The sequence below is a fragment of the Camelus ferus genome, chromosome 5, assembly GCF_009834535.1.
Source record: "Camelus ferus isolate YT-003-E chromosome 5, BCGSAC_Cfer_1.0, whole genome shotgun sequence".
NCBI lineage: Eukaryota > Metazoa > Chordata > Mammalia > Artiodactyla > Camelidae > Camelus > Camelus ferus.
Genome location: NC_045700.1, coordinates 96926928 through 96951451, shown reverse-complemented (window position 1 = coordinate 96951451; position 24524 = coordinate 96926928). Strand labels below are relative to the sequence as shown.

General features: G+C 64.1%; 2 protein-coding genes across 12 annotated transcripts in view; both read right to left on the bottom strand.

The window, feature by feature from the left end:
• Window positions 1-1796, bottom strand: part of SNED1 (sushi, nidogen and EGF like domains 1) — a 76588-nt gene extending 74792 nt beyond the window's left edge. For 6 of the 11 annotated variants that reach the window (XM_032480712.1, XM_032480711.1, XM_032480714.1 and 3 more), the window contains exon 1: window positions 1215-1776. In XM_032480712.1, coding sequence (XP_032336603.1) covers window positions 1215-1427 — 213 coding nt within the window. In that variant the 5' untranslated portion in view covers window positions 1428-1776. Of the gene's footprint in view, window positions 1-1214 lie in introns of all 11 variants that reach the window. The other 5 variants (XM_032480722.1, XM_032480723.1, XM_032480716.1 and 2 more) reach the window with 3 other exon arrangements.
• Window positions 1797-6182: 4386 nt separating this feature from the next.
• CROCC2 (ciliary rootlet coiled-coil, rootletin family member 2) overlaps window positions 6183-24524 on the bottom strand; it is a 63620-nt gene continuing 45278 nt past the window's right edge. The window contains exons 24-31 of the mRNA XM_032479184.1: window positions 23503-23670; window positions 22329-22686; window positions 21974-22137; window positions 21052-21172; window positions 19967-20303; window positions 14007-14160; window positions 7687-7839; window positions 6183-6845 (exon numbers count right to left, since the gene is read on the bottom strand). Coding sequence (XP_032335075.1) covers window positions 6759-6845; window positions 7687-7839; window positions 14007-14160; window positions 19967-20303; window positions 21052-21172; window positions 21974-22137; window positions 22329-22686; window positions 23503-23670 — 1542 coding nt within the window. The 3' untranslated portion in view covers window positions 6183-6758. The remainder of the gene's footprint in view (window positions 6846-7686; window positions 7840-14006; window positions 14161-19966; window positions 20304-21051; window positions 21173-21973; window positions 22138-22328; window positions 22687-23502; window positions 23671-24524) is intronic.

The following is a 24524-nucleotide window of genomic DNA, read 5'->3' as shown; positions in this document are numbered from 1 at the left end:
AGAGAACGGCTGCCCCCGGTCACAGTGGTAGAGGGAGCAATGATGTTGGCTGTGGCGGGTGGAAGGCAGCGGTGCTGACGGAGCAGGTGGCACGGCAGGTGGGGGAGCTGGTGGTGTGGTGGTGGTGCTGACGGGTTGATGGCAGGGCAGATGGTGGAGGCGGTGGTGCCAATGGTGAGGCTGATGGTCGGGGTGATGGCAGAGATGGTGAAGCAGAAGGTAGAGGTGGTAGTGGTGGCACTGTAAGGGGCTGAGGCGGAGGCGACGGCGTGGAGGGAGCCACACATCAGCCTGGCCCAGCACTGTTCCAGCAGAGATTTAGGGGACAGCAGGTGCCAGCGCACAGCAGCCCACCCACAGTAAATGCCCAATGCACTGACGAGGCGCAACATTTCATCCCCTCAGCGGCCCAGGGCCCCACCCCAGGACGGGGGAGACAGAACTGGCACTGAGATGTCACCCTGCAGCCTGAGCTGTTCCTGCCCTCCTGAGTTCCTGGCCCCAGAGCTCCCACTGGGAGTCCTGCTTGAAGGGTCTGGGCCTGAGTGGCCAGCCCCAGACTCCAGAGGAGAGGGAGAGGGAAAGGGGGCTCAGAGAGGACAGGCCTGCAGAGTCCCCCACACCACCCCCAGTTGCCACCTAGGGGGTCTACAAAGAAGCAGGCCCCTCCCTGAATGTCTGGGCAGGTCCCCAGCCTCTTGGCAGGGGGCCTCAAGGTGTCAGCTGGGGGCGGGGACCACGTGGCCCTGGGAGGGGCTGAGACCTCGGCAGGCCGAGTGAGGGCCTGAAAGGGCCAGGTGTCTCACTGGGAAACTGAGGACCCAGGTAGCACTTGCCGGGTGTCACACTGCTGTTGGTGAGGGAACCAGGAGAGTCTTCCCTCACTGAGCAGGGGACCAGTTCGGGGGGAGGGGGGCTGAACATGATCACTGCGCGCTGCCCAAGCTCCAGGCGGCCGGGCAGAGGCGAGGGACCCGGACGGGCGCGGCGCTGGACTCGCCAAGGTGGCCGGGCTGCAGCTCGCACCCCCACCCCCGCCCGCCTCTCCGCGGGCCGCTGTCCGGCCTTGGCCGCCGGAGGGAGGAAGCCTGTCCTCATTCCACCTCTGGCCGCCGCGGTGCCAAGTTGCTGGCGGCGGCCGGAGTCGGGGCCGGCGGGCAGCGGCCGGGGCGCAGCGCCCTCCCTGGCGCCCCCCGCGGGCTCGGGTTACTCACGTAGAGTCCGGAGTGCTCGGAGCCGAAGAACGGGAAGGGCACGGAGAGCGGCCGCAGCCCCGAGCCGCCGTCGTCCTGCTTGGGGGTGACGGCGTCGCCGCGCTCCGCGCCGAACGGGTAGAAGTCGGCGAGGGCCACCGCGCCGCGCACGCCGCGCACCCCGAGTCCGAGGGCCGCGGCCAAGAGCAGCGCCCAGGTGGCGCCGGGCCGCATCTCCGGGGGTCGGCGGGAGGGGACAGAGCGGGGACGGAGCAGGGACGCAGCTGGGACACAGCGGGGCGGAGGGGGACGCGGCGGAAACACAGCGGGGACGGACAGGGACGGAGCGGGAACACAGCGGGACGGAGAGGCGACGCGGCAGGATGCAGCGGGATGGAGCGGCTCTGCGCGGCCCCCGCGGGGCTGGGGCGAGGCCGCGGTCGGGAGCGGCCGGCAGGGCCGGGCGGGTGTGCGGGGAAACGCGGGCGCGCCGCTGGTGGGCTCCCCGCGACCCGCGCCCGCTCGGCCGGGAGGCGCTCAGGTCGCCTCTGGCGGAGGAAGGCGCCGGGCGGGACCGCGTTCGGGACCGGGCCCGCCCCTGGGGCCGCGATTTAAATACCCAGCCGGGCGGACCCTCGGGCCGGGGCGGGGCCGGGGCGGGCCATGCAAATAAGGCGGCTCTTAAAGCGCCAGGCCTGGCGGGAGGCCCAGCCCCCGGGTCCCCGGGCCCCCGCCCCGCGCCCGTGCCCGCCCGGGGTGCGCTGGCCTGGGCAGTGGCGAGGTGAGGGCTTCGCGGGCGCTCCCTGCGGCGGGGCGTCCTCCTCCTCCCTCGCGGGTCCCCAGCTGCCAGCGTGGGGCTGGCCCAGAGGAGGCGCCTTGCCCACAGAGCTGTTCTGGGGCCGACCCTGAGCCCTGAGGTGTTGGGCCCAGGGGGCAGGCTTCCTGGGTGCCCGTTCAGGCCCCTGCCTGGCCAGCGGACCCTGTCACTCTCCTGCCAGAGTGAAGTCAGTGAGGGCCACCCTGACTGAGTGGTGCCTGGGTGAACCCTTCTGGAAGTGGCCAGAAGCCAGCCTGGTTCTGTCTCCTCACCTCCCCACCAGCCCTGAGGCTTGCCATCTGGTTTCACGTGAAGGGGACCCCCGGGCCTGGGTGGCTTTAGGGCATTAAACAAAATGTTTTCCGCCTGCATGGCCACATCAGGGAGATGGGATCAGGGACCCAAGGAAACCTCACAGCAAGAGAGCCTCGGTGAGTCCTGGGCACAGCAGCCCTCTGTCTGGGAGGCTCGGGGCAGGCAAGGGGCAGCCTGGTGGGAGGGCAGGACCTCGAGTGCCTACAGTTCAGGTTCTGTGTCTCCAGCCTTTCTCTTGCCTCCGGGACCGCTGATCTTAGGGTCACTCTTTGCGTGCTTGTCCCTCCAAGGCCGCTGGCCTCCAGCCCACCTCAGGGTCTCCTGGTGCAGGGCAGGGCCTGACCCCTAGGGCCCCAGTCCCTCTCCCAGCGCCTGGCTCTCAAAATGCTGGTGTGGGGGGCTGCGTGGCTACTAGCTGAGCCTGGGGCCCTGGAGACAAGGGTGGGCCCTCCAAGATGAGCAGGAAGGGGGAAAAGAGCTGCCACTCAGGTTCCGGGTGGTTTTACACTTGGCTTTGCGTTTTTCTGTATTTTCTGAAATGTCTTCAATGAGCATGCGCCATTTTGCAGTCAGAGCAAGGAACATAAATTGTGATTTGCAAGAAATCGTGGAGGGTCCTCCGCGTGTGAGTGCATGACTGGGAGTTATGGCTTTGTCAGATCCTGTGCTTGTCCTGCTCCCATGACGGTCCCGACCTTCAGGGTGGTACCAGGGCCAGGTGCAGAATTTCAGGAGGCTCCCACTGCCGGGGCTGACCCTGGCGTGGCACCCTACTGAGAGTGACCGCCCCTCGAATTCTGCCCTAATCCCCCTCTGCTCAGCAGTGGGAGGGCCGCCCTGGGCCAGGCTCCTGGCTTGGAGATCCACAGGCCAGCAGGATAACCTTGGTTCCAAGAAACGAAGGACGAGAAGAGGCAAGCCCTCCCACCTTGGGAGAGAAGAAGTCGGACATGACATCCAATTGTAGGGGCTGCGCTGGGAGCAGAGCCCCAATTTCACAGGCTCCCAGCGGGGACCCGGGAGGAAGGGCTGGTTCTCACATACCCCAGCGCACCTCCCACGTGCAGACACACCTCTCTCACACGCTCCCCCATACGTGCACCCATGGAGACAGTGCAGCCACACGCACACACACTCACACACACACACTCAAATTTGCAATGCCTGGTACCCTGCTGGCTCAGCTGCTGAGAGGGGAGGTGGAGGAAGCCTGAGCGAGGTGCATCGCAGAGGTCATGGCCATGGCTGGAGGAGGGGTGTGGCCACCTCGTCTTCCTTGGACAGGGAGTGTCCCTCTGGAGCCTCACGGGCAGAGCCAAGTGGGGTCAGGATGCACAGGGCAGCCCAAGGGCAGAGCTGCCAGGAGGCTGGTTATCGCGGAGGAAGTGATAACCTCCTGGTTATCACTTCCAGGAGGAAGTGATTTTCAATGCGTCTTCTTACTGTGAGAACCTGGCAGCCCCCTGCCGTCTGTGCCATGGGCTTGGGGCCCAGGGGAAGTCCTGCCCCTCATCTGTTTCCTCAGGTGGGAGGGCAGGGGGCCCAGCACCAAACCCCTGGGTGACTTTGTGAGATCCTCAGGCCGGGCCTCACCCTAGAGAGCAGGTGCTCATGGTGGCCAGCCACAGGCAGGGCCTGGGTGGTGACCCCCAGAGAGGCCATGCTTTCCCGGGCAGAGGCCAGCTGACGCTCCACGGCCATCACCCTGGTCCACTTACAGTCCCATTTGGGAGACCGGGGGTTAACACAAGGCTCCACCATGCTGGGCATTACATTTCCACACACACACACACACACACACACACACACACACACACACCCAACTCTGCAGGCAAAAAAGAGAAAAAACATTTTTTTCCAGGTGCTAAAAATATTATCAGGAAATATTTTTCAGCAATGTACTGTTTCAGGTTCCCCTCTGGACTCAAGGGTGCCTTTGTCTTTGCCACAGAAAGTCCACATTTATCAAAACCAAAATCACTTTATCAAGCAGGCCCGTTCTGCGGCTGGGAAGCTGAGCCTCCCCAACAGGCCTGGGATATTTTAATTCAGGGCCGGAGTGTGTGTGTAGTTTAGAGGGGGAGCCCCGGAGCTGACCTCGGGACACCCCAGGACTCCATGCAGGCCAAGGTGGGGAGCGTCCAGCTGGTCCCTGGAGGGCTGGGCTGCTAGTGGCAGGGGCTGGCTGGCTGCATGCTCCTTCAGCTTTCTCTCTTTCTCCTCAGAGCAGCTGGTCCTCCCATGTAGGTGGACCCAGAAGCCTCTGCCCCAGGGAAGCCCTTACCTGCTCTGGGAATGGGTCCAGGAGGTCACAGGGCCTGGAGGGGCAGGTAGGGTCTAGCTCCCAGGGAGGTCCACCCCAGGTGGTCACTGCACTGTAGGGCTGGAAGGGGCCTTGGAGCAGCTGGTCCGCTGAGGCAGGGATGGTGGGGCTGGTTCAGGGTGCACAGCTGTCCACGTGTGGGAAGGGGGCCCCCAGCAGAATCTCACACAGAAGCCACATGCTCACCATTGGAAATGCTTAAGAAAACACCAATTTATTTCCATTAGAAAAATCCATTTTCCTAAGTGTATGACTTTATGTGGAATAAGTAAAAGTATTATTTCTTACATTGATTGAATTTTTGTTGAAATAGAAAAATTTTGGAGGGCTCACAGGCAATTAGTGTCTGGGCAAGGAGGGCCCTGACACCTCCAGTCAGATCGCTGGTCGCGTTGTGGGTGGCCCTCATTTCAGTGCTGAGAAACCGTTCCGACCCTGCTCACGTCTGAGACATGCTTCTCTTTTATCCCTGTGCTTTTATTAAGCACCTCCTCTGTGCTGAGGACTTCAGTTCCAAAGGTGTGACACCCGAGAGCCCAGTGGGCGCCACAGGGATGCAGAGAGACTCCAGTCTCCAGCTTCTGGTTCTCCCCCACCATCCCTCAGATCCTGCTGAGGATGGGGGTGGCGGTGGCGGTGGGGGGTCCCCCACAAGGAAGCTGCCTGCCGGCTTGGGGAGGAAGGGAAGGGACCCGTCCGCTACATGCCAGGCCCTGAGTGCCATGTGGCCCTGCCCTTCCCCATTGGTACAAATGCCCTTCCCCATTGGTACAACGCCCTCCAGCGGCGGGGTGAGACTGCCTGCTGTCCGCTGCTCTAACTGGCCACTGCAAGAGGGTGAGCAGCAAGGTGCCTGCACCACCACGAACGCCTCCTCTGCCTGGAGCAGCTATTGCTCACGAATCACCAAGCTCTTCCCCTCTGAGCCTGGGCTGAACTTGCGAATCCTTCTCAACACAGCCACCGGCGATCGGGCAGGGCTGGCAGGCAGAGCGACGCCTGCTTGCCCACCCCTCTCTGGCCGCTGCTCTTGTGCAGTTTACATTGTGCAGCCACTCCATTGCCAAGGAAGTTCTGGCAGGGTAGCCTATTGCCGGTGCTGGGTCAGCCTTGAAACAGACACATAGATGGTCTGTCTGGGCCACAGCTCAGCATGATTGTTGAGGGGAGGTCGCTCCACGAGTCCTCGAGGGTGTCATGGGGGCTCCTGGAGGGAGGGGGCAGCTGGGGGGGACCAGCACCTGTGCACCAGGCATTTGCTGGGCTGGCTGGTGCCCCACAGATGTTGTAAACACACCACTTACAGAACAAAAGAGGCCACATGGAGAACAGAGAAGTCACTCTGACCAGCAGTGATGGGGGAGCAGAGAGAGAAGCTGACAGGTGACCCAGGCTGTGGGCCCAGGATGGCTGTCTCCGTCTCCACAGCAACCAGGGCTGGATTCCCGCAGGAATTTTCCCAGAGTTTATGGGCTGGGAAAGTGGGTGGTTCTCTGACAACTAGCTTTGACACCCCGACGTCCCTCACGGCCGGTGAGTCTCGGGGACTTGGTTCTGAGTCGTCTGCAGCCACCTGCCGCTGTGACGGACCTGCAGTCCCCGACACGGAAGGTCCTGCTGCCTCTGGAGGGGCTGCGGCGGCCGGGCCTTGCAGGGCATTATGTTTTTGGCTTCAGTTGGTGGAAATGTTTTCCACGTGTTTCCCCATGTTTACGGAGCTGAGGGCACGGAATGTGGCCTGTGGCTGCGGAGGCCGGCCTGATGGGGCCTGGCCACCAGAGTCTGGCCAGGTCAGCACATCTGAAGCAGCACCAGGCCCAGAGGGTCTCTGCTGCTGGGGTGGGGGCTGTGTCGGAGAGCAGTGTCTGAGGCTTGGTCCAGCACCAGCCAGAGGCCGAGGACCCAAGGGCTGGGGGAGCGCCCTGTGGTCAGTGGAGCAGAGGGTGCCTGCCGACCCCCGGGGTGACCGGTGAGCTCCGAGCGGTGGGCCCCGGTGCCCCTCTCAAGCGTGGCCCCAAGCAGCACGAGGCCTGAGCTTTCCCAGCAGGGGTCCTGCCGCCCGGGGGTCAGGCCTGCGGCGGCCGGGTGGCCTGGGCACTGGTTGCAGGGCTCACTTCTTGGCCTGGAAGGCCTGGCCGAGGCGAGCTTGTCGCCGCCGCTTCACTTCCTGGTCCAGCTGCTCCTTCAGGCTGGCCACCTGGGGACGGGCAGGCACTCAGAGGGGTGGGCAGGCCTGGTGGCCAAGCGCTCTGTGACAGGGAGGGCCGGGAGGCCACAGTCCACAGCTCCCACCTCAGCATGAGCACCACCTGGGGTCACCCGCACCCCTGGTGGGCGGACCACCTCCACTCAGGCTGTGAACGCGTGCACAGTGATAAGGGATTAACGCTCCTTAGCTCATAAATGTAGAAAACGTGGCTTGAAGGGTGGGGGACACTAACTTGGGGATGACACTGGGCAATCACTTTGTGTCTCTGGGCCTGAAGTCTCTCACCTATAAAATGAGGGTTTTGTCTGGGCGAGTGGCTCCCAGGTGTCTGACAGCCCAAAGCGGGAGGAGCAGCCCAGCCGGCGTGTCTGGTGTCTGCATGTCCGCGTGTCCGCGTGTCTGTGTGCACGTGCGTGTGGGCCGTGTGGGTGCACGCGCAGGTCTTGGTCCTGCTTTGTGGCCACCCCGTCCCCCTGGGTGCTCCCTCTCCCTGACTCTGCGGGGGCCGCCGCCACTCCGACTGCTGCGCACCAGGCCCTCTCTGGACCTCCACACCCCGCGACCCCTGGCCGAGGGACTGTCCTCACCCCTCTTTATGGGGGGCAATGGGGGCACAGAGAGGGTGGTGACCTGCTCCAGAATCCCCTCTGCCCCTCAGTGAGGTGTGCAAGTGACAGGAGGGAAGTGTGGGGGCTCTTGGAGGTGGTCTGGAGCCCACTGGGCAGTGGCGCTGCTGGGGGACCTCAGGCTGAGGCCAGGGGGGTGCCCTGCAGGGCCCTCCCTGCCGCCCTTTGCTGCCCTCACCCCCGGGCGCCAGGCCCCCACCCACCTGCTCCTCCAGCACCTTCACCTGCTGCTGGTGGGTCCTCCTCTTTTGGGACGCCAGGCCCTGGGTGGCCTCCGTGGCCAGGTCTCGCTGGTGCTGGGCAACCAGCTCCCGGAGCCGCTGGGCGTGGGCCTGCTCCAGCCCCGCGATCTGGACCTAGGGTGAGACCGCAGGCACCTCACTGCTGCCCGCCCACCCGGGGCTGCTCAGAGCCCTGGGGCCGCGGTGTCCGACGCTCCCCTTGGGGCCACTATTCCTTTGTCCAGCCCTCAGTTGGCCCCACTGCCCTCTGCTGGGGCACAGGCCCTGGCCAGGACGGGCAGGCGTGCCTGGGGTTCAGGACACACATCCAGCCGCCGGGGCCGTGTCTGGGCTGGAGCCCCACCCACCGGCCTCCAGGGGGAGCCCACACCCATTTTCACGTGTCCTAGTCCTAGTTCCCCTTGGCTGGACTGGGGGGTCCCACAGGCATCACGGGCCGATTCTCACCCCCTCCCCACCTGCCAGTTCCTGGTCTGGAGGCAGAGGGTCTGTGCAGTGGTGGAAGGGGAGGGCCCTGAAACCGGCGGGAGCAGCCACTGGACCTGCCTGCAGGCCTGCCAGACCCTGTGTTTCCCACGCTCCTCCCTCCTCTGGTCCATGCGCTGGCTCACAGGTCCCGGACTGTCCCCCACTCCCGTGGGCCTGTGGAGCCCTGGGCCCTGGTTTCAGCTCTCCTGGGGACCTGAGTGTCGCCCCGTGGACCCTTTGGTTGTCTGGGGCACCTGTGCTGTGTGGGAGTGTCCCCACCTGCCCTTCTCATCTGCGCATGCACGTGTGTGTGTGTGTGTGTGTGTGTGTGTGTTTGCACACACGCATGAGACAGAGGCACTCTGACCCACCTTCTGGGACCCACACCCACCTGGACACCCTGGCTCCTGGGCCAATTCCCAGACGGGGGCGTGAAGCTCTGCCGGCCCAGCTGACCCGCAGCTGGTGGCTCTGCCTCAGGGCCTGTCCACTTCCCGCTGCAGGGGCTCAGGGGCTCAGGGGCTGGGCCGGCCCCTTCTTCTCGGCCCTGCCCTCATTTGGTCCCTGTCCCTCCTCAGCTCTGTCTACAAGAGCAGAGCCTGTGGTCGCCCCCTGGCGGGGGTGTGGGGTCGGGCCAGCTTCCCTCTGGGGAGCACGTGGGGTGACCCCGGGAAGGGTTCTGATCTCCTGATTGCTGGCTGGGTCGGGGCAGGGCACCCCCTGGGCCAAAACACCCAGTACCCTGGGGCCGTCCAGCATGTGCAGCTGGTGCGAGGGCTGAGGGAGGACCACCCGTCAAGCCGCCATCCTGCTTTGGACCATCTGCTTCTCTTGGGGGTGTCCTGGGTCTACCCCCCTGCCCTTCCAGCCTTCTTCCCAGCCTCACGGAGCCCCCACCCACCGCCTCCTGTCTCCGCTGCACCTGCAGCCAGCCAGAGGCCCCGGGCACTCCCTGTCTCTGTGTAGGGTTGGGGCAGTGGTCTCAGGCAGAGGGCCAGCCCAGCCGCTGGAGGCCCAGGTTGGTCCTCACTTCAGTGCCCTCTCAACCTGCTCCCACCCCCGCCCTGGGCTGGGTCAGGCCTGGTCTCTCAGGGGCCCTGGGACGCAGCGGGTCAGGCTGGAGGGCGCAGGTCTGGGGCCGGTGGGCAGAGCATTGCAAAAAGAAGGATCTCTTCCTTTTCCAGGGCTGAGGGAAACGAAGAGTCTCCCGCCGCTGAAAAAGGAAGTCCTGCTCCTTTAAAAGTCCAGCTACACTCTTGGACGTGCATGTTAGAAAGAGAAGGGAAAAGTGGAATCCAAAGTAAATAAACGGCCGCATCCGGGTTTCCCCTCCTGAGACACCAATAAAGGGTTTATGGGTTTTCAGGCCCCTCACAGCTGACCTCCTGGAACTCATTAGCTGTTCCTGCCCCGCCCCCCGGCTCCAGGGGCCACGGCTGGCTCTGCTGGCCGGGCTGATGCTCAGCGCCCCAGCCCCCGGACCTCCCACCCCCAGCGGCCACGGGAGACCCCGACTTCCCCAGCTCAGCACTGGGCCTGTCCTTCTGGAGAACCCTCCCATCCCCGAGTCCACCCCAGCTGGACGGCGTGTGCCTGGTGGCCGGGGCCTGCCAGGGACAGATGTCCCTGTGTGCTTGGGGACACATGACCATGGCAGACGCTCTCTGGGAGGCTCCAGGCCCGGCAGCCCCTCACCCAGCGGGCCTCGCTGCCCTCCTTCAGGAGTTATGGTCAGTCTGCTCTGGAACCTGCCCTCCTTGTCAGCCACCACCCCTGTGGGGCTCCCACCCCTCCGGGTTGATCCTGACACAACACAACACCCTCTTTCCTGCCCCTGCCGTGGCCGACAGCCTCTGCCTTTTCTCCAGCCCTGACCCAGTCCTTTTCACTCCTGGTTGGTGTCCACACGCCCCACTGGCATCTTTGTCCTTCAGAGTTGAGAGCCCTGGGCCCTGTCCTCATCCCAGCGGCCACGACTGACCAGCCCCTGTGGTGCCCCGGCCCCTCTGCCCTTGGGCCACACCGCCCAGACAAGCCCCGCCCCAGCACAGAGCCAGCCTGTGCAGGGCCTGGCGAGCAGGTGACATGGTAACAAGCTCAGGGATCCACCAGGCCTGAGGTGGCCCCTGCAAAGTCCATGGGGCTGTGCCGTGTGACACATGCCCCCCACCTCCCCCCAAGGGCCTTGGCCGGACCCCGCTGCCTGGACCTGCCAGGAGTGACCAACGCCCTCCCTTCTCGGCCTGGCTCCCTTTACAGCTGAGCGCAGGCTGGCATGGCCCTCCCTCACCTCTGCCCGGGGTCCGCGCTGTGGTGGGAGGGGCAGCAGCTGTACCTGGACGCCTGTGCGGAGCCAGCAGGTCCGTGTCCCCACGCCCCTCCTCTGTCTGTGCCGTACACAGCTCCGGATCCCGGCACCAGGGGACGGGCAGTGAGACCCTCTGCCCAGATGTGGCCCAGGTGCACACAGAGGCTCTCAGCCGTGACCTGTCAGGCCGCTGGGGCAGCAGGACCCGCATCCTTGCTCCAGAGAGGCCCTGGGAGGGCTGCCCTGCGCTGGGGTCCAGGACTGGGGTCCTTAGCGCCTGCCTCCCCCACTTAGTAGGTGGGGACACTGAGCCTTAAGGGTCAGGTGCCTTGGGTGCCTGGTTGCCAGCCCAGCAAAAGCTGTCCACCTCTTGAACGTCAGTCTTCCCTCTTCTGGAGTCCCTGCCCTGCCTACCCCTGGGGTGGTTGTGAGGGCATCAGAACCTGGGCCCACACCTAGCTACCCACTCCGCCTGGGGTCAGCCGGGTGGGCCGTGCCATGTGCCCCCTCCCTGGTCCTGCAGGGCAGAGGCAGCACCCGGGAACAGGGCGTCACCTCTCGGGCGATGTGACCTGGGAGGCCCTGCACACAGTGGGCCTATGAGGTGGGCCCGCAGAGCCATAACGGGGGTGGGGTGACATTCTGCCTGTTTTCAAGGACAGCATGTCCTTTCTCCAGGCTTCAGTTTCCCCATCGGTCAACCTGGGTCCCAGGAAGAAGCTCTGGAGAACCCCACCTGATTTCAACCCAAATACCTCCACTCGACCTGTTTCAGATCGGTCCACTCCCACCTCAGTGTCTGGGTCGCTCCAGGTCTGAACACCTCCCCCACACCGAGGGACCCATTCCTAAAGTGAACGCTGGGACCTGCCCTCTGGGCTGCTTGCCTCGCCCTCCCGCACATGTGCTGGGCAGGCGACCTGCCCCTCCAGCAGCCCCCACTCTGGGCCAGGCCTCATCCTGCTCTCATCCAGGCCCCGGTGCAATGTGTCCAGTTGTTCCTGGGGAAGGGAGACAAGGCCCTCCTGGAAACACAGGCTAGGCGTGAGCTCAGGGGAGTTGTGGCACCAGGCACCTGCCCAGACCATGCGCAGATGGCTGAGATGTAAAGAAGCAAGAACGGGTCCAGCACAGCACGCACTGACCGCGCAGCTGCTGATGTAACCTGGCAGGGGGGTCCTAGAACGCAGGCCATATTGGCCCAGACTGGGCAAAGGCTCAGCGGGCAGGTCCTCTGTTCTGGCCAGACTGGCCTGGGAAGAAACCTCCACCGTCCCTCCCCTGCTTCGGGCCCTTGGGACAGAGACCACCACGGCCCCCCCCACTGCTTGCAGAGCTGCTGGGCTCGGCCCCCTCTCCCCCGTGCCGTCCACTTCCAGCCTTTCCCTCTGGGCCCACCGTGTGCTCCTCTGACTTGGGCCTCCCCTCTCGCAGCCTGAGTGCCGGGGCCTCACACTGACACTGGCCGCCAGTGGGCCTTCCCCCACTGCTGCCCCGCAACCCCACCTCCCCATCACCCTCCGCTCTGAGCCCCCAAGAGGGGACAGCACCTGCCGTGTCCCCAGGCTGGAGCCGGCGTGGCGGGGCCTGGGGAATTATCGGGGACACGGCCCGTCCATGTTGCAGCCTGGCTTCGAAAGCCCACGAGCCTCCAGATTTGAATCTTCTCGTGTGTCTCATGGGAGGAGGGGGTCAGGGCCTTTGGATACGAGGGACTCTGAAAAGTGGGGAGCCACGTTGGCCCCTGCTGCGGGGGGCAGGTGGGAGGGTGGAGGAGGGGGCCAGGGGGACCCGTCGGGGCCCCGCAGTTGTGCACACGGAGCCTGTGGCGGCTTGGGCTGCAGGGGCTGAGGCGAGGAGTTTGGAGGAGAGCAGGAGGTGGCTGCGTCTGAGGGTCCCCCTGGCTTGGACTGCGGGTGGCCCAGGACCCATTTACTGAGATGGGAGGGCAGGTGGGGGAGCACGCTTGAGGGGCCTCCCAGGGGTCACTGGACTCGGTGTGGCAGGGCCAAGTGGCTGTGGAGGCCCAGGCACTGGTGGCCAGGGGACGGGGGCTGCTCTGGTGATGGGGGGAGGAGGGGTTCGAGGCCAAGTGGACGTTAGAGCAGAGGGAAGAGGAGATGACAGCCCAGGGAGGACCCAGAGCTGGCAGAGATGGGAGGGACAGGAGGGTTTCCTGAGGGAGGGAGAGGTCAGTTCCCCATGCGGAGCGTTCCAGGGGGTTGGGTAGACGCAGACCCCAAAAGGGCCCTTTGGATGGGACCAGAGTTTCCTGTGATTTCTTTGTGTGTGGTGGGGGGTGGAGGGGCTGAAGCTGTGGGAGGTGGGCAGCCCTTCCAGAAACCAGGCTAGAGGAGGGGAGAGGGGCCAGCAGAGAGGGGAGTGGGGTATGGGTTGTTGGGGGCAGGAGGGTGCTTGTTTAGGAAGAGGGAGCCTGGGCTTAGAGCCAGAGAGGGGAAGCTGGAAGGCACGGGACCCCCGATGGCCCACATAGGTGCCAGCCCTCAAGTCACAGGGCCCCCCTCTCTGCCACCAAACTTGAGTCATTCACGGGGACCAAGCTGTGTCCCGGGGTCTGTGTGTCTAAGGGGCCTTTGCCTCCACTCTTGCGCTCAGTTTCAGGAAATGCGGGAGGAGGGCTGACCCCAGGAGGGGTGGGGCGGCCGGCCACGTGCTAGCCGAGGCTGGTGCCGGTGAGGCAGATGGGTGACCCCGGACTTGCTGGTTTTGGTCTGACACTTGCGCACTTTAGAAAAGGAAAGGAAGGAGGGCGATGCTTGTACCTAAAATTGGGAGGTTCCACCCTTCTTTGAAAATTACAATTTTCTGTTTGTACACATTTTCCAGTAGAAAAGCAGAGGTTTCCTTCAAATATGGCTTAAATATGTCATGGTGTTTCACAGAGGCCCCAAACCACTCATGGGAAGCATTATGCTCCTCTTGTAATGACTCAGCTTTTATGGAATTCAAATGAACCGTTATCATTGAACGGGGCACCCTCCATGGACACCCCCCTTTGGACCCCGAGTTATCCTCATTTCTGTGTTGCTTTGCTTCTGCGCCCTGACGCTGCAGGAGGTGTGGGCTGGCCAGGCCAGCCTCACAAAGCCGGGCTCGCTGTGAGGGCTCAGCTGCGGGAGAGCCAGACCCCGCCTTCCGCTCAGGCTTGACCGGCAGCTCTGTGGGCTCCCCAGCCCCCAACTCTGGGGCTTGGGGAAAGGACGCGGGGTTGGCGGGCGCCCTTAGACTGGCCCCCAGCCTTGATTTCTCCACCTGTGTCACGGGCGACCTCACGGGGTTCTCGTCAGGCCCAAGAGAAGAATGGGAGGACTGCAAGGACCCCACCCAGGTGGGTCTGGGGGCTGCTGTAAAGTGGGGGCCTTTAGAGGCCACTAGCAGAGCAGACGAGAGGGAGTCTCACTAAACACCCTGCCTGTTGCACCAGAACAGAGCCTCCCACGACCCTCAACCCATCCCTTGGGCCCTTGGAGTTCAGATCTGGTACCTTTTCACCCACTGGTGACAACGGATCGACTTGCTCACTGGCTGGCAAGGTCCCCGGCTCCCGGGGTGGGTCAGCGCTGGGGCAGCACACCGCCTCCTGGTCCTGCCCTCTGGGGCCTCGGAGCCCCCTGGCCCGTCCTAGGACAGAACTGGCACTGGGAGGTGCTCAGATGTAGGAGGGTTGGAGCCCCTCTCTTCACACAGTGGGCCTCTGTGGCCCAGACAGGGCCCGGGGTCTGGGGACGGTCAGGGACACTGGAACCTCTAGACCTGCCCCACCCTGCTGGTCACTCTGCCCACCCTCGTGCCACCCCTCCTGCTCTGACCACCGAGTGTTACAGTCAGCTTTACTAACCTATTTCACAATTTCCTTGGAAAATCTCAAGCATCTATTCTTCCCTGTAAACTTTGCAATCAGCTTGTCCGGTTTCCCTGCAAACATGCCGCAAACAAATAGAAGACACCAAACCTGGAAAGCCAGCAGCCAGCAGCCAGCTGACAAACCAGGAGCACAGAGATCCACGGAGAAGTCGATCGGAAGGTCCCAGCTGCCCCCGAGTCAGCCTCTCTCCAGCAAGACGAGGCACAGCCACAAGAAGAGGCACAAACGTTTAATTATTCTTTTAAATAACCTTTGAATTAAAGAAGTAAAAACTCACTCCTAGAAAGCTGGTAAAAAAAGGAAAGGAATTCACATCAAAAACCTCTGGGGGCACAAACCAAACCACAACTGGGGAAGATGTGACAACACTGAATGCTTTTGCTATGGGAAGAGCAAGCCCGACGTAAATGCATCACTTCCTCTAAGAAATCAGAAGAATTACAACCCAAAAGGGGATGTTCACGGGGATGAAAGGGGGAACGAATTAACTAGGCAGAAATGGGGCAAGAGCTAGGAGCTGATTCTTCGAAAAGACCCATAAGACAGACGAGCCGTTGGCAAGTTAGAGTAAGAGAAACCGACAGAAGTCCCCGACGCGAAAGACAGAAACCGGCCTGGCTGCAGGTGTGAGCACTAACTCCTCACGTAAGTGAGCTGGTAAACAGGCGAGCCGGTCCTCGGCAATGTGTTTGAAAACACGAGATGGACGTCTCCCCCGTGTCGAGAGCTGACCCCGGAAGAGATGGAAGCCTCAGCCAGAGCAGAGAGGGGAGAGCCGCACCATTTAAGGGGCCGGGGGGCGCAGCGTGTCTGCAGGAAGCTCCCTTCAGCCTCCCGGGAGAGCTTAACTCTCAGGCTATGCAGACGATGCCAGGTGGCCGAAAGACGGATAGCTCGCCAGTTCATTCTGTGCAGACAAAACACTTCACACAAAGCATCTGACACCTGCGGCTGGCACACGGGCGCAGACGCCCTTAACGAGCCCTCAGGAGCCCTCCTGTGCCGCCGCCGAGCCACCCTGCCCTCCAGCCTCCGCTTTGCTTCTGGAACCTGGACTGAAGCTTGGCCTGGGCCCCGAGGCGAGTGCTCTGGAGAAGAGGGGAGGGTGTGGGAGAGGCAGGGTGCAGGCATGTGAGGAGCTGGTGGACGTGGCGAGTCTGGGTGCCAAGAGGGCGCCGCGGGCCCTCTGAGCGACAAGGCTGTGGCCCGGCCCCAGCCCGAGGATAACATCGGGCAGCCTCTCCCAGTGGGTGGGGGGTGGTGCTGGGTGGGTGCCAGGCCCCCCGCCGCGCCTCCCGCCGGCTCGGGCCAGCTGCCTGCAGGCCCCCTGGGCGCTGGGTTCAGCGCGTGTCCTAACCCTTGGGCTCGGTTCTGCATTGTTGATCTACTGAATTCCCAGGGTAGCCCTGGAAACGGAGGGATTTGCTCTCAAACAAGAATCGTACTGTTTGCATAGCACAGCCTACCATTTAATTAGAAAAATATGTTTTTAATTAACTTTCTCTTGACAAACACATTGGCTTATGTGAAACGGGGGAAAAATCCAGTCTGTGAGAGTGAAGGACGTTGTGTAAACGGCCACCTGGCTCTGGCGGGTGCTGGCAGCTTGGCAGCCGGGCCCGGGTGTGAGGGGGCGGCCGACAGCGGGGAGCGGGGCCCTGTGTCCCCAGCCCCCCGCCGCTGGGAGCACGTCAGCCTGGTTTGCTGTGGTACAGAGCGCCCTGGGCCTCCGGCGACTGAGGCGTGTCTGAAGCCTCTCCCAGGCGCCCACCACCGTGGCCAGCAGGTTACAAAAATTGGGAGAGACTTTCCTCAGAGCTGGAGACCAGGGACTCGAGGGTTCCCGTAAGATGGAGAGCAGAGGGAGCCAACTGGCCCGAAAATAGGAGAATCGATAATTGCCTGGATTCAGAAAAATTTGATGTCATTCTGATAGACTTCGGCACACACACTTCCCCAAACAGCTGACGAAGCAGAAAGATGGACGTGGGTAGGAAGACCCCAAAGGCCCTCTGCGCCCACGTGCGGAGGCCCCAAGGCTGGAGCGGCTGTGGGACGTGGAGGGGGGGCCCTGAGGGGTGCGGGTCACGGTGGGTGAGGCTCCAGGAAGGCCCCCAGGCCCTTGGCAGGCAAGTGCCAGGGAGGAGGAGCCTGGGGACACCGCAGCTGTGCCCTGAGGTCAGGGCCTCGCCCCCCTATTCCTGGAGCAGGAAAGTTCTGGTGAGGACTCGGTGTGGCCTCTCTGCCCACTCCCACCACCGCTCCTTGGAACCTTCCCCTCTGCCTTTCATTTGGGCCTGAAATGTCTGGACAGAGATACTTGAAGTCTCTGAGGGGTCTGCTGAGCTCCCAGCCTCGAGTGAGGCCAGACCCCCTTCCTGAACCCATACGTCACACTCAACTGCGGCGCAGCAGAGCAGTCAGGCCTGGAATCCGACCTGAGGGTCTCGAATCAAAATGAGAACAGAGTTATGGCAAGAAACGGGGATCATGTCAGAAAACGGTCATTGATGTTCAAGATGGTGAGACCAGGTGGGAGCCGGACGGACGGAGAACAAACACAGGGCCAACCCGGGGCCACGTGGAGGTGGGGCGAGCGGACAGTGCGACGTGGTCGCGGGGACCGAAGTTCTCCCCGACTTGGGGGACGTGGGAGGGGAGGTTCAAGGTCAGCGAGGAGGTGGGGCCCAGGGAGCAGGGCGTGTGTCGCTGGACAAAGACCAGGATGGGGGGGCGGCACAGCGGTGCTTTTAGGGGGAAGGACTTGTCCAAACCGGAGACAGACCCGATCCCGCAGGTGGAGACGCCCCACCCCAGGCAAAAGCGACCGGCTCAAGTCGCTGTGACGGCGGCATCTGTGCAGCTCACAGCTCAGCTGGCCCTCTGGCTTTCTCTCGGAAGGAACAGCTCACAGCCTGACACCCTCCCGTTTCCTGACACCGTCTGAGACTGAGGTCAGAGGACAAACAGCTCGCCTGAAGCCTGAGGAAAGTCAGGCCCCACAGAATAGATGGGAGGTGAGCCCGACTCACCGAGCCACCTGCGCTCACCAAGAATCCAGCTGACCCCAGCCGTGAGGCCAGAGCTCTAAGACGGCCTGTGACCTTGGACCCCTGAGGTCGTCCTGAGATGGCTCGGGGAAGGCTCTGCTCAGCTGGCTCCGAGTTAACCCAAGGGGAGGGGCCCAGGTGGATGGGCCTGGCCGGTTCCCGGGCCCTGGCTGCCAGGGAGCAGCAGGGAGGCGTTGGCGGGAGGGCGATTCCGCCTGAGGGCCCTGCTGTCACTGCTACGTGACAACCTCGGAGAAGGCCCGTGCAGGGCCAGGGCAGCCTCTAGAGACAGCTGGGAAATGGGCCCAGGGGACGTTCTGCATGAGCCTGTGAGGGGGCTCTCCCCAGAGCCTCATGGAGGATGGTGCCTGGGGCCCAGCCCCCAGAGTGTGGAGTGGGAGAGGGACCCTGGCCCTGCAGAGGGACTTCAGGCCTGAGGACTGGGAGCTCACGAGTGGAGGGAAGTCACCAGTCTGTGGTGACCCGAAGCACAGCCACTGGGAAAGAGGGTGCCAGATGGGGGCTGCTGTGGAAATAAAGCCCCTGGCTGGGCAGACACGGCAGGGTTTAGAATCAGGGGCCGGGTCTTCAGGGGCCGCACACTGGAGGGGAGAAAGATGGAGGTGGGGCAGGTCTGGAGGAAGCGAGCGCCCCAGAGCAGAGAAGATCTCTTAAGCCCCAGGGCACAGGTGCGGGGCCCCGGCAGCTGGGGGAGGCCAGTGGCACAGCAAGGGGTCCTGGCCCAGCCATCAGAGGTCCCTGAGCACAGATGACCTGTGACACGACACATTCTCTTCACGCTTAGCACTGAATATTAGGAAAAAAATGTTTCAATTGTTCTAGCCACCACCCCCCCCAAGAGGTGACTAAGAGAGGGGAACAGGGATGAGGCCAGGATGCAGGCACTGGAGGAAAGAGGTGAGGAGATGACCCCAGAGTCCAAGGACAGAAAGAAAGTTTTGGGAAGCATTAAAAGTAGCAAGTGTCCTGTGAGCCACAGAGGAAAGGCAGAGCGTGTGAGTTACCACAAAACTTGAAAGTGGAATAAATTCCTTGGGGACAGGGAAAGACCCCCCCCCCCCCAAGGTAGGACTGGAACCAAAGCCAGGCTGATGAAGTGGTGGCCGAAAGTATAAAGAACAGAAGCTCGGAGGCCAAGACGGGGACCCTGGGGGGCACTGCCTGCATCAGAGAGAGTAGAAGTCAAGACAACGGCACGTGACAGGGCGTGGAGGCCTCCAGTCCGGGAAATGTTAGAGGATGCATGTCATGGGCATCCACCAATTAAAGACCCTGAGAAGCAAAAGGAGACCTTGCCAAAAAATATGGCCATGAGGAAGTTCAATACACATTCTTGGCTTTGATGAATTCAGAGACAGAATCAATGTGGAATGTTTGAATGACGTAGTTGTAAAGGCTGATTTAATAGGTGTATTTCAAAAAGTGTCACCTGCAAACAGAAAACACTGTTCTCAAGTGTGCATGGAACAAATACACGTGGACATACGTGGAGAGCGGGGCCAGCCCTGCCCCGCCTCTGCTGGTTTCTCAGGCCACCCATCTCCTGGGCACCTCGCGAGTCCCCAGCTGGGCACCTGGCCCTGTGACTGACTCCACGTCTCTCCCCTGCAGTAGCAGCCACCAGGGTCTTCCATCTCACAGATCTTTTCTGCCCAAGCTCCCCTCTGCCTCCCGCCCCTCACCTGTCAGAGGCCCCTCCTTGGAGGCTCCGGGCCCGGGGGGACTCAGGCCCCTGCTGCCTGCCCGGCTCCTCGGGGCCCTCCAGGCCACCCCTCCTGGTCCTTCTCTGGGCTCCCCTCCTCACAAGATACTTGGAGGGGGCTGGCCTGCAGCTCCAGGCACTTGTAGGCCTGGGAGCCCTGACTTGCCCCCGCATCCTACCTGACTTCTCTGCTCTGCTGCCTCCACCAGCTGCGTCTCTCCAGCGTGGGGCCTGGGGCTCCTGATTCCCTGATCCCTCTGGGGGTCCTGGGCTCCCTCAGCTGTTCTTCACGCTCTGAGGCCCTCAAAGAGCTCCCTGAGAATGGTGGCCGGGGGCCCCAGCTGCCCAGACCCAGCTGCACCCTGGCCTCATCCTGCCAGGGGTCTTAGCGCACCCCTAAGGGGGCTTCGACGTGTGGGTCCAGTAGGTGGGTGCGGGGCTCCCCGTGAGAGTGAGGGGATCTGGGCCAGGTCCCACCCACCCAGGCCCGGCCACCACCCCAGATTCCTGACTTGAAACCCTCAGCCCCTGTGGCCGCATTCACATCCCAAAGCCCAGCACATGGGACATTTACCCCAGGGCCCCTGTACAACTGCCTCCGGTGTTTGTCAGCATAAATGGGCCCTGAAGCAGTGTAAATGTGACCCCACACATTTGGAGAGTTCCGAAGTGAGGCCAGAGTCACACTGCCCCCGCCAGCCTGGGGAGGCAGGGGTCTGCCCCGACTCTGCCCCTTGCTGGCTGTGCCGCTGGGGCCACGTGCTTGCTGCTCAGGACTGGGTTTCCCCAGCCTGGAAGATAAAAGCTAGGACGCCCTCAGGGACAGCTCTGCCGGGGGGGGGGGGGCGATGAGCTGTGCGGGGGCCCACGTCCCGGGAGGCCGCCTGCTCCAGCCCAGCAGGGGCCTCTGCCCACAAGGACTGAAACCGCCCCTCCCCCAGAAGACGTCCCAGCAAACCCCCTCCTCCCCGCGCTGGGCTGTGGGGGGCGGGGGGCGGGGCGTCCCCACCTGGAGCCGCTGCTTCTCCTGGCCCGCCGCTCGCATGCTCACCAGGTGCTCGGTCTCTAGGCGCCGGAGCGCCTCCCCCTGCAGGGCTTGCGTGGCCTGTGCGCTGCTCACCTCGCGCTCTGCCTGGTGCCAGCCTGTGGGGCAAATGGGGCGGCTCTCCTGGCTCCCAGGGCTGCAGGGCTGGGGCCACCCCCTCCCGTTTCACTGGTTGGAAAACTGAGGCTCAGTGAGCTTAAGGGCCGGCACCTAGATGGTGGGGGTGGGAGCGGCGCCCCCTCTGACAATTCCCTGCTCTTCCCGTCCTGCCTGGAAGCTCAAGGTCCCTGGGGAGTCTGGGGTCCAGTTCCCTCTGCCTGACTCCAGGCGCCCCCTGGCTCATCCTTCTCTCCTGCTGGCTTTGCTCCCAGACATCCCTGCCCCAGACTGTGACAGCCCTGGGCCTCCTCCTGGGCAGACCTGATCGTGAGGGGAGGGGGCCAGAACTGAGGTGCGGTGACCAGCAGGGCCAGGGCCTCTCTGAGGAGGTGACCGGGGCAAGGGCCTGAGGGGCAGAAGGCCCCGCGGCTGTCTGGGGAGGAGGGTACCGGGCGGCAGGCGCAGCCAGTGCAGATGCCCGGAGATGGGAGCAGCGGGAGGCAGGGGCGGCGGAGGGGCTGGCGGCGGAGGGGTGGGGGCAGCGCAGGTGGGGCCTCGGAGTCTCTGGACTGTGCTCCCCTGTGACGGGGAGGCCATGGCTGGGAAAGACCCACGAGCTACCAGGTTCTGGGTGCGCTACGGGGGGCCCTGCCTCCCAAGCCCGAGTGATTCCCAGGACGGCACGGCACGTGTGGCCAGGAGCTGCACTCTGGGGGGCCCCAGGGCAGCTGGGGAAAGGGAGGTCACCTTCCTCTGCCTCGGCCAGAGCCTTCTGCAGCTGCTCCGCGCGGCTTTGGGCTCGGGCGCGCTCGCTCTCTGCCTCACTCAGCCGGCGGCTCAGGTTCCCGACCTGGGAGCGCCAGGCGTCCTGGCCAGGAGGACCAAGGTCAGGGGCCAGCGGGTGAGCAGAGGGCCAAGGTGTTGGGCTAGAGGGTGGGGGGAGGGTGGGGCAGCTCTGGGTGCTCGGGGCCGGGCAGTGGGAGGGGTGGGCTGTGGACGCAGGAAGGCCAGGCCGCGTGGGGCAGCTGAGCTGACCTGCAGGTGCTGATGGGGGCACCGAGGGGCAGGAGTGTGGGCTGGGCTCCAGTGTCCAGGTCTGGTACAGACACAGAGTTGGGGAGTAGGGCGTGCGGGGCAACCTGACCCTGAGTGGGGCCCGAGCCTGCCCCCGGGGGCTGGCACTGGGGGCAGCGGGAGCCAGAAGGTGAGCGAGTGTAGTGGCGGGCCCCGGACCAGGGCTGGGTGCCTGTCCGTCTGTCTTTCCCCAAAGCCCCTCCCGCGTGGCAAGTCTGGGGGGCAGCTCACAGGCTGCTCTCGGGGCGCCCTGTGGCAGCAGGATGGGCGCTGGGTCCCCCGTGTGAGGGATCGCTGGGGGCTCTCTGTGGGCGACCTGCCGGCCCTGGGACGGTTCTTCAGGGCAGAGGCGCTGCTGTCTGGCCTGAGGGGGCGAGGCCCTGGGCCACGGGGCGGCCGGGTTTCAAGGGACTGGCATTTGGTATTTATCCCACCAAATGAAGGATGGGCTGGACACAGGCGCCCAGTGCCCCATGGGGTCCTGCCAGGGTCCCAGCAGATCCCAGATGGACAGACAGCAGGACAGCAGACTGAGTGAGTGGCTCCTCCCCATCTCCCGGGGCCCCTTGAGGCTTGTCCTCCCCGCCCCCCTCACCCGCTCCCGCTGGGCGTCCCGCAGCTTCTGCATGAAGTCCCTCAGGGCGCCCTGCACGGAGGCCACGGCCACCTCTGTGCTCTGGTCTCCTGGTTCAGGCGAGGGCCATTGAAGGGGCGATCGGGACTGGGCTGGGGGGCTGGCACTCTGGGAGCCGTCTGAGCCTGGAGGACAGTGACGACTGAGGGGATGTGGTGGGGACTCGGTGACAAACAGGCAGATGCCCGGTCCACAGGGAGCTTGGGGAGAGGCACGGGGTCCAGGCCCCTCACTATGGGGTCCTGAGCCCTGGGGAGAGGTGGGGGTGCCCCAGAGTTGGGACAGGAGCCCGCCTGAAGCCACCGGGGACGCTGACCTTTGGTGGGGGAGCCGGGCCGCTCGGGGGAGCCGGAGGGGCTCCGTGTCCGGAGCCCCAGGCCGAGGCGGAGCGCGGACCACAGCCGGCCCAGCTGGCCCTCTGCATCCCTCCTGGCGCCCTCGGCCCGGGCCAGCTCCTGCTCCAGGCTGCGGGCCTGGTGGCCGGCCACGTCCAGGCGAGCCCGGAGGCTGCCAGCCACGCCGCGGGCCTGCTGCAGCTTCCTGGTGACGCTGCGCAGCTCGGCCTGGAGGGTCTGCTCTGCCCGCCGGCTCTCGCAGAGGCGCTGCTCCAGCTGCTTCTCCCGGGACTCGCCTAGCGCCTCCACCTCCGCCAGCACCTGCTGCAGCCTCAGGACCTGGGGGAGGGGTGTGGGGGCTCCAGACAGAGGACCTCTTGGCCTCACCCCTTCCTCGGCATGTCACAGCTGGGGGGACACTGGACCTGCCTCCCAGCTCATGTCTGGCATGGGGACACCGGAGCTCAGAGAAGGAGGGACACCCCAGGACCACGGAGCAGAGACAGGGTGGCCTGAGCAGAGAGCCCAACTGGCAGCCACAGGACCCTGGCAAGACAGGGCAATGGCCCCAGGCTGTCCCCTCCTGTGGCCGGCATGGGGCCCACCCTCTGGTCAGTTCCCTGCTTGTCTGTCACTGCTCGCGGTCTGTCACCCTGAGTCCAGGGCTGGGGAACCTCAGGCTGCCTGACACCCCACATGGGCTTCCACGTGGGTAAAGCAGCACCCTGCCCCCAAGCCCCCCCCCAGTCCCAGCGCACGCAGGCTGAGGGTGGGGCGAAGCTCCGCACGGCCGTCCTCCAGCCTCCCGTGTCCCAGGCCACCCTTCCTCCCTTCTCATTTCACCCCACAGATCCTCCCCTGGGCTGTGTTCCCCTCCCTGCCCTCCCCAGCCCAGCTGCCCCTCTGCAGCCAGCAGCCCAGCATCCCCAGCCGCAGACCCCAGCCGCAGCCTGGCCTGTGCCCCCAGCCCCCAGGATGGCCCTCCATGGACTCACGTGAGGGACCCTCTGAATGCTTGTGAGTGAATGGGGGAACAGACGGAGACACGACGGTCCCTCAGGAAGCGGGCTGGTTGGGGACGGAGGCAGCCAGGGCCCCCGGTTGAGGCCACGGAGCCCCGGTTAGACCATCAGCCCTGGGGTGCTCGGTTCCTACCTCCCTCTGGGCGCCCTCTCTGGCAGCCTCCGCCTCAGCCGCCAGCCTCTGCAGCTCCAGAGCCTGCTGCCGGCTCTGCTGCTGCTGCTGTGCTTCCTGTGCGCCCCGGAACTGCAGCTGGATCACCTCTTGGCTCTTCCTCTGGTTCTCCCCCTCCAGTGTCTTCACCTGGTGGTGTGGGGGCTGTGCTGACGGGGTCGCCTGGGCCTCTGCGCTGGGAGGGCTGGGGAGGGGCTTCCCTCCCAGGCAGCTCACTGTACGTGGGGAGGGGTAGGTGTGCCAAGTCCAGTTCTGGGCTGGGGGCTGTCCCTTGCCCATCCCATGACCATGCCCTTGGAGCCGATGCCCTCAGCCACTCCACGCCCTCTCCTGGTGCCTCCTGTTTGTTGCCAGGACACTGGAGCCCGGAGACCGAGAATCCGGCCGAGGCCTCCTGGGCAGGGCTGAGGGGTGGGGGGGGCTGATGAGGGAGTGCGAATGGCGGTTAAGGGTCCGGCTCTGAGCTCAGTTTCTGCTCTCACTTGCAGCAAACTTGGTTGGTCCACAGCCCCTCAGTGCCTCAGTGTCCTGCTCTGGAAAGGAAGGTCCTAGAGCCTTCCCCTGCGGGTTGAGTGAGGGTGACACGTGACAGGGTGCCTGTGCCTGTCCCCACTGTGGACACTGTCAAACTGAAAAAGTTTGACAAAAATGGGTACAAACACTCTGGCAGGCTTCTCACTGCGAGGGGAAGCCTAGGCCCCTGCTCTGGGTGGGCGTGAGACCGAAGTGCTAGGTGTGAGCGGCCCGTGACGGGGGGAGCCGGGCCGACGGATGGGGCCGTGCCCATGTGTTCACCCTGAGCCCCAGGGCCGCCGTGCTGGAGGAAGCCCGGGCCCCTAGGGGCCCCGGGAGCCGCCCACCCCAGGCCCCGACTGCCTGCATCAGCCCTGCATGCCTGAGAAGAGACACGTGGGGAAAGTCCGCACCAGCCCCCGCCGTGGAGTCTCCTCCGCGCGCCTTATGGAGCAGAGCCGAGCTGTCCC